We start from the raw sequence: 10,820 nt of genomic DNA on the forward strand, positions 1-10,820 counted from the left end.
TTGTACGATTAAATCATTTAACGTATATATAGCTGCGTGATTTAATTTAACGTATAATTTAAGTTTACATATAATTTAAGATTAGAATTTTGAACTACTTGTAGGAACCGCAAACCCAGAAAAAGAAAATATCTAGAAAATCATCCTTGAAAACCCAGAAATTCACACCTATAAAATAGAGTAGTGGTAAGAGACCTTAATCTTTGATCTTTTTTTATTGTGCTTAATCATATTTGGTGATGGATGTTTGTGAGAGAGGAGGATATGAAGATTGAAACTAGAATGAAGGATGAAAAGAGAGAGAATTTTGAGAAGAGCAATGCTATATCTCTAGAAAAATAACATCAAGAATTCTTCAAGAATAAAGAATAGCCAATCACAATGCACTATTTACCACAATTCAAGGAGGTGTGGCTGAAAAATAGGAAGTGGACAAATAAATCATCCAATTAAAATTTGCCAACTATTTCTTGAAAAATTCTTGAAGCTATTTTTCTTGAGAAGTAGCATTTTCCTTTTGAGAAATGTCCATGAATAAGGGTAATTTTGGAATTATCATAAATTTTATTTAATTTCGGGTGTAACCATATATTTTTGGGGTGTGACTAGAAAATCTTATTTAAAATTGATCATTAAACCCACCAAATTATGAGTTTAACCGAAGTAAATTAAAGAATTTTGGTGGTCATTTAATTAATAGATTCCTTTCGAAAAACACAAATAATAGATATGGTAGAGTCTAGAATATAGGCATGTCTGAAATAACTTATTCAAACTTGTGGGATTGTTGAGAAAACACAAAAATAACTTATGGCATTGTTCTTGCGTTGTTTTCTAACTTATTTTCATAAACCATTTATAATGACTTATAAAAACAACTTGTTACTAGTCGATTAAGAGTAACTGCATGCACGAACCTGATACTCGTGCTACATACCACCACCCATTTTCATTGAAATGTGTTCAGCAACACAGGATAATATTGATATACCAGATGCGGGATCAAAATAATATCATTGCCTACACGAAAAAGTGTGAGAAATAAAGTATTAACCAAAAAAAAAGAGTAGTTTACACAGTCAAAAACATTGCAGTATATCATGATGGCCTAAGATTTTTAACCAAGCGATACCGCACACAAATGGACACTTCCTAAATGGAAGCGAGAAAGTTCACACCACTAAATGATATAGCAAAATCTATAATTGTTGTAGACATCATTGACCACAGGAAACAAGGGAGCACCAGATTTCTTATTTTGTTAACTGGATAGGCATCCTAATAAGGTTGACCAAAAACATTAGAAGACAATTCAAGCAGCATCGTCCTCAGTATAGTTGACAGCTTGGTCCCAATAATGAGGAACCCCAGCATCCACAAAAACTTTACGAGCAGCTGCTTCAGTGATGCAGTCATGAACACTGAACCTATTGAAGCTCGATTTGGCAACACTTCCTTGCCACACCAGAACACATTTATTGGCCGGCTTGTCATCGTCTGAATCTTCATCATCTTCTTTCTCTTTTGAAACATCAGTCCAATTGATGCGCCTAAGCATAAGTTTCCCATACCTCTTAATTGACTTGCTTCCACCTTCAACCACAACAACGCTAATACCATCACAAATCACCGCACATCCAGTCAAACGGTTTTCTTGAGCATTAACATCAACTCTAAAGCGGGCCTTGGGATGAGAGAGGTCATTTACCCTGTAAAGTGAGACAAGTGTGTCCAATGTATTTGGGTCATCAAAGAGCTTCTTTTCCTTCTTCTCACGCAGCTCAGCAGGAGTAAGCTTGCGTGCAATATTCCTATCTATGTGAGCCTGCTCACGCTCAGCAGCTGCATTACGTACTTCCTTTTCAAGCCGGGTGGGATCTTGAGTTGCTTCAGTCCCTAGTACCTTATGTAAATTACTCATCTTGACCTTTGGTTTTGGCGGTTCTATGAGACCCTGTCTAATCAGCTCCTGTCGCTCTTTCTCCTTAGCTATACGCTTTTGGGTCCTTAGTTTCTTATGCTCCTTTTTAGTTAGCTTGAGAGGTTGAGGTGGTGGAGGGGCAGGCTCAGCAGGCGGTTCAATAGGCCGAGGATGTTCCACATAAAAGTTGAATTTTTCCATTTTAAGATTGCCTTCATCTATAGTACCGTTGGCAATGTCACCATAATTTCCAGAATGCAGAAGTGCCACGTCCCTGACAAAATCCAAAAGTTAATAGATTTATAAAAGGGAGATTAGTCACTTTGGTCCCTGAATAGGAAAGAAATCGTCATTTTAGTCCCTGAATGCAGATAAATTACAAAATAGTCCCTGAATGTAGACTCTGTTAGTCAATTTAGTCCCTGAATGCAGACTTCGTTAGTCAATTTAGTCCCTGAATGTAGACTCCATTAGTCACTTTAGTCCCTGAAATTGACTAACAAATTGACTAACAGAGTCTACATTCAAGGACTGTTTTGCAATTTCTCTGGACTAAAGTGACTACTCTTTTCTCATTCAGGTACTAAAGTGACTAATTCCCTTTATAAAACATAAACAAACAAGGAGGGGAGATATTTCAAACACGTTTTCTACTTCTAATTTTTTTACTATTTAGATAACAAGCCGGACAATACTAGATTTGCAAGTAGCCGTTCATGTCATATTGTTTATTTTGCAGCCAAGTCCAAGATTGTTACAACACTAAGCACCTAAAATACTATACATGATTTATGTATTTTCTCCACAGCCTGGGGGAAAGATCCCCGCCTAACTGACACACCAATTGCATGCCCCCTATCAAAACAGCTCAACCTGTATTTATTATCCCCATACACCTCACTCATTAACTAACAACCCTGTCTCCTTGCTCTAAATATACTTTACATACACTGGGCTAGGACCAGGTACCAGCACCTGGTCCATAGTGAGCCCCACTTCTGTGTTATGCACCACCTCCGCTAACATTATTATCATCCACTGAGGTTATACCATTTAATCAAAACAAGTTTTCATCGAAAATACCAACCAGAATCCTTGTAAAGTATAGGTTTCTAAGAAGAATGAAGTGATTGTATTAAGAGGTCTAGTCGAGACACATTCTACGCGTGGTATCCTCTTTGACTAGAATCAAAGGGTTGAAAAGGCGCTTGAAGCCTAATCTTCCCTTGCTGAAACATCCCTTACCTGCCTCTATTGCATCCTTATAATGATGACAAGGATATCTTTAAGGATTGATACTTCGAGTATCCACAATGGAGACACCCATTGTAGGGTACTTAAATGGAACCCACGTGTACACATCACTAATTTATAATTTTTTAATAGTAGCACCTAATAAGCACACAAATTTCTTAAATGGGACCCACTAATCAACTATCAATAACTGTATATCATTACATTTCAATTTTTTAATATTAAAAAAGTATGGGTCCCAATTATTATTAAAAAAGTGTGCAAGAATGATTAATTTAATGAGACCTTGGGTCCTATAGGACCTCCAAAAGAATTCTCCCCAATGGGGGTACCTAATAGGTATCGGGTCTTAAATGTTTGAGACCCTCCCATAGTGAATGCTCTTATTGGTCTTGTTCCTAGTTGTAATGCGATCACATGGACAATGTTCCAAATGGGTAGCCATGTAATCACCTTAAACGGTAAAAGCTCTTCTTGATGTTGCTTGGACACCAAATCGTCTTACTATTAGGGAGTTAGTTAAATTAACTTAATCATATGGCCCATAATATTCAAGTTTGGCACACAGAGCTTGTTTCAAACACACAAGCTATTCAAAGGGATTATCAAACTTCATGTCTTCATCCATAGCAAGCAACCAGCGCTCGTCTCCATTTTATTAACACCAAATCGTCTTTACTATTAGGGAGTTGGTTAAACTAACTTATCATATGGCCTACAATATTCAAGCAAGCTAATCTATCTTTCCACTCATCCAAAGTGTCGTGAATTTTGATGACAGACTGTAATATAATCAAAAGGATCAACCACAATAAATGAAGGCAGCTCCACCTCCCGAACTGATAGCCTATCCTAATCAGGGTTGTCACCAAACTGATCTACGATTTAAAGATACCCCTCCTCCTAATCTCTTGTGCACTCTGCTACTCCTTTTTTCTAAACCTATGCATAAGTTTCTAAAATGATTAATGTATTTCTACAAGCGAGAAGTGAACAATCCCCATGCCATCTTCCAATGCAACCAAAAGACCTTCCAACAAATCCACTCCATCACACATCTTTGGTGGCATGGATGCTAAATGTCCGTGAAATCGCCTCACCCTTTACAGCAAGTTGGACCAGAAATTTTAGAACCATAAGAGAATGGAAAGCACAAGGAAAGACTGCTCTGCTGTAATGTACTACTCAATCATCAAAAAGTTCACATAACACTCCCCCGAGATATATCACCACCTAAGAGCATCTACAATGGAGACCCTCACATTTGAGGTCTTAAACAGGTCCCACATGGACACATCACTTTTTTATTATTTTTTTATTAATAGTACCTAATAGGTACTCAACCATACGGTTAAACAGGCATATAATGCATACTATACTAGTTCAATTTCTTCGACACAATCCTTGAACTACACAAACACAATACTTATATAGAAACCAGTAGTCCAAGTAAAGCATGAACTTACCACCACTCAATATCTGGAATTGGGTCCTTCAGTTTTGCTTTCATTACAACTCTCTCTGTAATTTCTATTAAGTTCGGATTGATATCAGGAGCAGCCTTTGCCTTTGCTAGCTGTGCTTGTTTGGCCTTCTGCTCTTTTGCTTGAGCTTCTCCAAATTTACTCTGCATGAGGCAAAATTATAATAGCAAAGCACATATAAGACAATTGGAAAGAAATAAGTCAAAGGACGAGTAATTATAATGAGAGAAAGAGGAAGAACATAGAAAAACCTTCAATTTTATTGATTCAGCATCTCTTGACCATTTTCCTTCCTCCACAAACAGAAAATTCATCCTCTTAGGCCGCAGGAGCTTTGTTTTGTCGATACCCATTCTCTCATCAAAATGAGGATTAGATTCAGGATCGACATCCAATACAGGTTTTAGTATTTCAAATGCATCTTTCTTCTGTTTATTAATGTTGACCTGGAATACGACATATATTGTAGGGTTAAGACAATAGTCACATGTAGAAAAAGATAAATAATAAAATGACAATTGAGAAAACTACTCACCTTTAATGTGCTAAGGTTACTTGGCTTAGTTACATTAACAACATTTCCATGTTCATCTATTTCACGTCCTTGGGCGTCAAGACGAAGAACAGGAGCCTTGGTTGGTTTCTGAGGGATAGTAACGTCTGGTGTAGCAATCTGGCCAGGAAACATATTTATTAGAGGAGCAAATTGTGGATCATGGCGGAATCCCATCCTGGCAGCAAGCTCCTGAGCACGTCTGACAGCTTCAAAGTTGGTTGCATTGGCAACACCAGGAGCACCAGTGCCACTGGCTGGAGGATTTACAACAGCAGCAGGAAAAATTGACATATTTGCAGCAGGCCCTGAAGAAGCTGAGGTGGCAGGTCTTGATGCCACTCCAGCACTAAGAGAGGGCACTGTAGATTCAGTCTTGTTACCAAACTGTGTACTTTCTTCTGAATTTGAGGTAGAACTCTTATTTAACTGCACAATAAAATGAACAGCACTTAATCCATTCAGAGAAAGATGTATAACTATGGTGAAATAAATCAGTATCCTAAGGAAGCTGTCAGAGAACTATCCAGCTAACAGAGTATAATCATGAGTACAAACAATAAACAATTTACCTGAGGAATTTTCTTCAGCTTTGCTGACAACAATTTCTGCATTTGTAAAGCCTTCTTAGCCTTTGCTAAGGCATCACTACTAGAGAGGCTTCCAAGTTTTCCAGCAGTTGTAGATGATCCATCTGTACTAGATTTTCCAGAATCCTCATGAGAGCTGTTAATACTAACGCCCTTATTTTCATTTGTGGTAGTAATCGAAGATACCTTGATAGGAAAGGAAGGAGGAGGTGCCAAAGATGTCACAGCCACACTAGCAGGCATCACAGCAGGTGATCCCACGGCAACGCCCTGAAACAGCACACATCAAACACCAATGAATGCATTTCTCTCTTCATGTATCCCAAAACAAATAATACATGAGAATGAATGAATTAAGTAACACCAAGTAAATTAAATCGGATAGAAACAACAACGAAGCACATTTCTCTCGGCTCAGGTATATCACCTATAAAGCATTGACACATACACTGGACATAACACTGACCCATCAACCAATAATAATTGAAGAAAATGACAAAATTGAATGCAATCACGTTGTTAAGTGTTGTGCCGGGGACAGACACAAAATTGATTGCAATCACATGTGTTAAGTATCGTGCAGGTGCCTTTGATTAGAAGTGTCGGTGATGTAGAGAACACAATATTCCCATTCAAATTCAGTAAACAGTTACAAGATATAACGAAGGTTATAAAATACCTACAATTTGAAGTGATATTCTAAATCCAACACCAATACTATGGAATCAAAATCAAACATTCCAACAAAGTAATCATAAGAACACAAAAAACTGTGAAATTAATGAAATAAAACCAAGATAAAGGCATAAAAGAAGCTCACGTTATGCAATGAATCATTGTTGTCTTTGGAATCACCATTAGTAACTTCCTCCTTAACCCTGGCCTCATTATCATAATAATCGTCTTCTTTCTTCACTTTATCCCCAAATCTCCTACGTTCCTTCTTCGCTTCAGAAACCCTAATTCTCTTATCATCCAATTCCCGATCCTCGCTATGTTCTCTATCTTTCCTCTTATGCGAGGAGTATCTTGGTTCCGCTGAATCTTCCCTCTCTTCATCGCGCTTCGATTTAGACCTACCTTTACTACCCTCTCTTTCGTCTCTATCGTATCCCCTCTCCCTGTCTCTGCTTCCTTCTCGGTCTTCTCTGTGATTCCGGTCAGATCGATGATGGCGGTGGTCATCAGAATCGTGGCGGCTCCGGTGATGGCTACGGTCGCGGTCACGTTCGGAGTGTCGATCTCTGTTTCGCCTGTCGGATTTGTCTCTCTCGTCCATGTTAGGGTTTGGGAGATACTCGTCTCTCCCTTTCTATCGTTAATTGGGTGGGATTTTGGTGTGTGAACCCCTTCAGCTTAGATTAGATTTTAGTAGCTAATTCTTTATTTGGACAATTGTTTTTCTCTTTAGAGTTTAGATAGAACTAGAATGAAAGTAAAATGATTGTGAGAAAATAAATAAAAATGACTTTTTATAACGGCGTCATATTTTTTTTAATAACATTTGTCCTAAAAAAACATTGAAAAGAAAAAAAAGTTTGACGGGCCAAACAGCCAAACCAAACCAAACTACCTCTTGGCCGGATGGGACGGGTATTTGAACCCACCGCCTCAAGTTGGCCCATCCCACCATGTTTTTTGCAGGCTAACGGCAAGTCGGACCTAAACAAGGCAGGCTAGCTCGCATTGTCATCCTTAGATTTTAACATAAAACTTATATACAGTACACTATGTACTGTTCCTATTGGTCGCCAATAAAAACCTGATACGTTTCAATTATTCCAACTCAAATCTAACGGTGTTGCTTCTGTACTTTCTCCGTCAAAAAAATGGTTCTTGTACTCATTCTGATCTACGAAACAAACGTTTGAAGGTACAGTTCTGTTGCCCACCACTCCACAAACTTCTTACACAAACGTTAACACCCAGCAACAACGTCAGATTTGATTTCCTCAACCACCGGCGCTGCCGGTTCCCCATCCTCCGACCAATGGCTCTCCGGTCCAATCCTCCACAACGAGGTAATCAGATTGATGACATCATTGGAAAATCCGCTATCGTCGGTGCCGGCATGAAGGCGGTGAAAAGCAAAGGAGAACAATTTTATCATTACAGGATCTGCTGCACCACAACCTGACCATATTCTGCTACCGTTGTGGAAATCTTTGACAATAGTATTTATGTCCTTCAGTTCTAGGAAGCATTCACAACGTCCTTTAAATGTCTTCCCTGCCTTGTGCCAAACCCTCTGTGCTAATTTATGATCCAATATTGTATAGTTTAATACTTTATTTTAGTTTTAGTAACGGAGGAGCACTCACAGTGTTAGTTCAATTTAGAATGAAAGCGTACGTGTTAGGTTTTTAGTGGAGACCAGTATGAACAGTACCTAGGGTACTGTATATAAGTTTTATCCTTAAAAAAATGGATAAAGAAATAACCGATAAAAGATATTTCTTGCTACTATTTTTATCATTTTACAAAGTTTATCTCTATGTTTTAAAATCCTATAGTTTCGATATGTCCTCCATATTTTAAAATTGTTCCCGTGTTTTAAAACTAAAATATTGGTGATGTGATATGTATCAAATGGCGTGATATATGATTTGATGATGATAGTAAAAGATTAACATCCATGAAAAAAATTCTTAAAATATTCATCTAAAACCTATTATATTAGTATTTTGGACAAATTCTATAAAATAGTAAAAAATGGAGGACCAAAACCGCAATTAAGTGGACATATCATTTAAGTAGAAGTATTATGCTACAAATTATGATTTAAAATGAAATTAAACTTTTTAACAATATGATGGGTGTGATTTTGTGTTATGCTGGCTATTGAAAATAGGACATTTTGATTTCCTAATTTCATTTTGATCTCATAGCTACTAATCCTTACATTTTGGTCCTTCAAGTATGGCTTTGTCAGTCAATTTGGTCCCTAACCGTTACTTTTAACTCCAAATATTTAAAGTGGAATACAGACAACGTTGGTCCACCATACACCTTATTAATTCATTTTAATTTCAACCACTCGATCTTTTTTATTAAAATAGTTATTATTGGATCGTGAAGTTCCATTATATCTTACAGTATACCATCAAAAAATAATTGTTTTGCATTTCTTCATCTTCTACCTCATCTTCATACCATCTTCATCATCAACCTTCATAAAAAATCCAGAAAAAACCTAGGAAAAATAAGTATAAATTGAAACATCCAAACTCTTTAATTAAACACCTTAACATAAATCCATGGTGCTTCTTAATTTTCGAATTCATTCCAAATCCATGGTTGCTTCTTAATTTAAACCATCATTGCGATTTGTAACACAAACACAACAACATCATTCTCTTTCTCATTAATTCATCAAACATCTCTCTCTTCCCCTCCAAATTTTCGAATTCATTCCAAATCTATGGTTGCTTCTTTCTCTGACCCTCCTTCACGACACCACATTTACAACCGTACACAAAATTCCCTCGGCATCTTATGCACCAAATATGTAATTATCATTATCACTCTTACCTTTTTCTCTCAATTAATGATTTTCATGTAATGTAATTCATTATTTTATTTATTCATTATTTTCGTTCTTCTTCTTGAAGAGCCATCCAGCCTTGTTCGTTTTGCAGAATCCAACCGGCGGCGACGGACATAAGAATTTCAGTGGCGATTGGATCTCTTAGATGGACGGTGAGGTCGAGAGGGGTTTCTTGACCGGGAACATTGCGGCTGTCGATGACAGAGGAGATTTTATCGGCTTTAATCTCAGTGGAGAGGGATTCATATTCAGTGTTGACTTTGGCGGGTTTAAAGATGGTGGAGATGAGACAGCGGAGGGAGGCGCGCTCGCGATTTAAGACTGCCACGTGTGCAGAACTGTGTGCGTATTTGGATATATCTTCTATCTGAATCTTAATCTGATTTGGTCACAAAATAAAATCGTAGTATATATGCTTGCATTGTTTGTTGCAGTGGAGTGGGTGAAGAATGAAACAGAAAAAGGAAAAAAGAGGAAGTTTCAAAAAAATTGGAATAATTGAAAATGTGAAGAGATTTTTTTTTTTTGAAGAAGCGAAAATGTGAAGAGAATGAATGAAAGTTTTAATGTTAGAATTTATGTTTTTTTTTTTATTTCTCTGGGTTTTTTTTTTTTTTTGGATTTTGTCATGCGATCATAAACTTATAGAATTATTTTGCAAGATCAAAATAGTTTAATTACTATCATCAAATAGAGAGACACATTAGTGATTAGACTTTTTCTATTCACACCTCATATATTTCTGGTTACACCTAAATTTTCTTAAAAGATTTTAATAATACTAAAATTGTCCTATTATATAAATTTTCTTAAAACTTTGATTTTATTCATTGTCACTGAGTTTCACCCTCTTTCACCAACAAAAGATCAAACAATCTGACGTTCAATCAATCTCTATGGAAGATTAAAGAGTGAATCAAAATATCTTTCATCCATACTCGATTGCATATAAATAAGTGAACTTCCTTTTCTTTTTCAATAATGCTAGGTTCAATTTTCTTCTTCTTGTTCAACTGCACTATACTACAGTTTCAATTTACATGATTGAGGTTACCTTAAATTCAGTTTAAGTAGATTCATGTAAAACGTAAACTTAGTTTACATGAACCTACTTAAACTGAGTTTACATGACTTACTTAAACTAAGTTTACATGAACCTACTTAAATTGAGTTTACACGACCTACTTAAACTAAGTTCACATGACCTACTGAAACTAAGTTTACATGAAAAACATATAATCGCAGAAACAAGAAAAACACAAATTGAACCAAGGAAAAGCTTAGAATTAGGGAACCCATGACAAAAAAAACATAATCGATTGAAAAACATAATTTGCTAACCTTATTTGCTTCGAATTTTCTTTGAAATCATAGAAGGGATAAATCGGCTTGGAGAAGCATGGTTTTGGAAGAGGAAAGACGAAAGAGGGGTTTTTTGGGTATAACCAAGAAAGAATGAAGATGCTTTTTG

General features: G+C 36.7%; 1 protein-coding gene across 2 annotated transcripts; it reads right to left on the reverse strand.

Moving 5' to 3' along the window:
• Positions 1–946: 946 nt before the first annotated feature.
• LOC146959410 (protein RDM16-like) lies at positions 947–7,155 on the reverse strand. Of its 2 annotated transcripts, none has more exons than XM_085740939.1 (6): positions 6,623–7,155; positions 5,785–6,072; positions 5,195–5,641; positions 4,911–5,105; positions 4,642–4,802; positions 947–2,195 (listed from the first exon to the last, which is right to left on the reverse strand). In XM_085740939.1, exons 1-6 carry the CDS (start codon positions 7,079–7,081, stop codon positions 1,313–1,315), a joined length of 2,433 nt encoding a protein of 810 aa, XP_085597065.1. In that variant the 5' UTR covers positions 7,082–7,155; the 3' UTR covers positions 947–1,312. The 2 variants fall into 2 exon arrangements, with proteins under 2 accessions (XP_085597065.1, XP_085597066.1); XM_085740940.1 differs by lacking the exon at positions 6,623–7,155 and having other exon boundaries at positions 5,785–5,906; positions 5,989–6,072.
• Positions 7,156–10,820: the final 3,665 nt, after the last annotated feature.

This window comes from Medicago sativa, chromosome 1 (genome assembly GCF_051527215.1).
Source record: "Medicago sativa cultivar Bolivia chromosome 1, Bolivia_mono, whole genome shotgun sequence".
Taxonomy (NCBI): domain Eukaryota; kingdom Viridiplantae; phylum Streptophyta; class Magnoliopsida; order Fabales; family Fabaceae; genus Medicago; species Medicago sativa.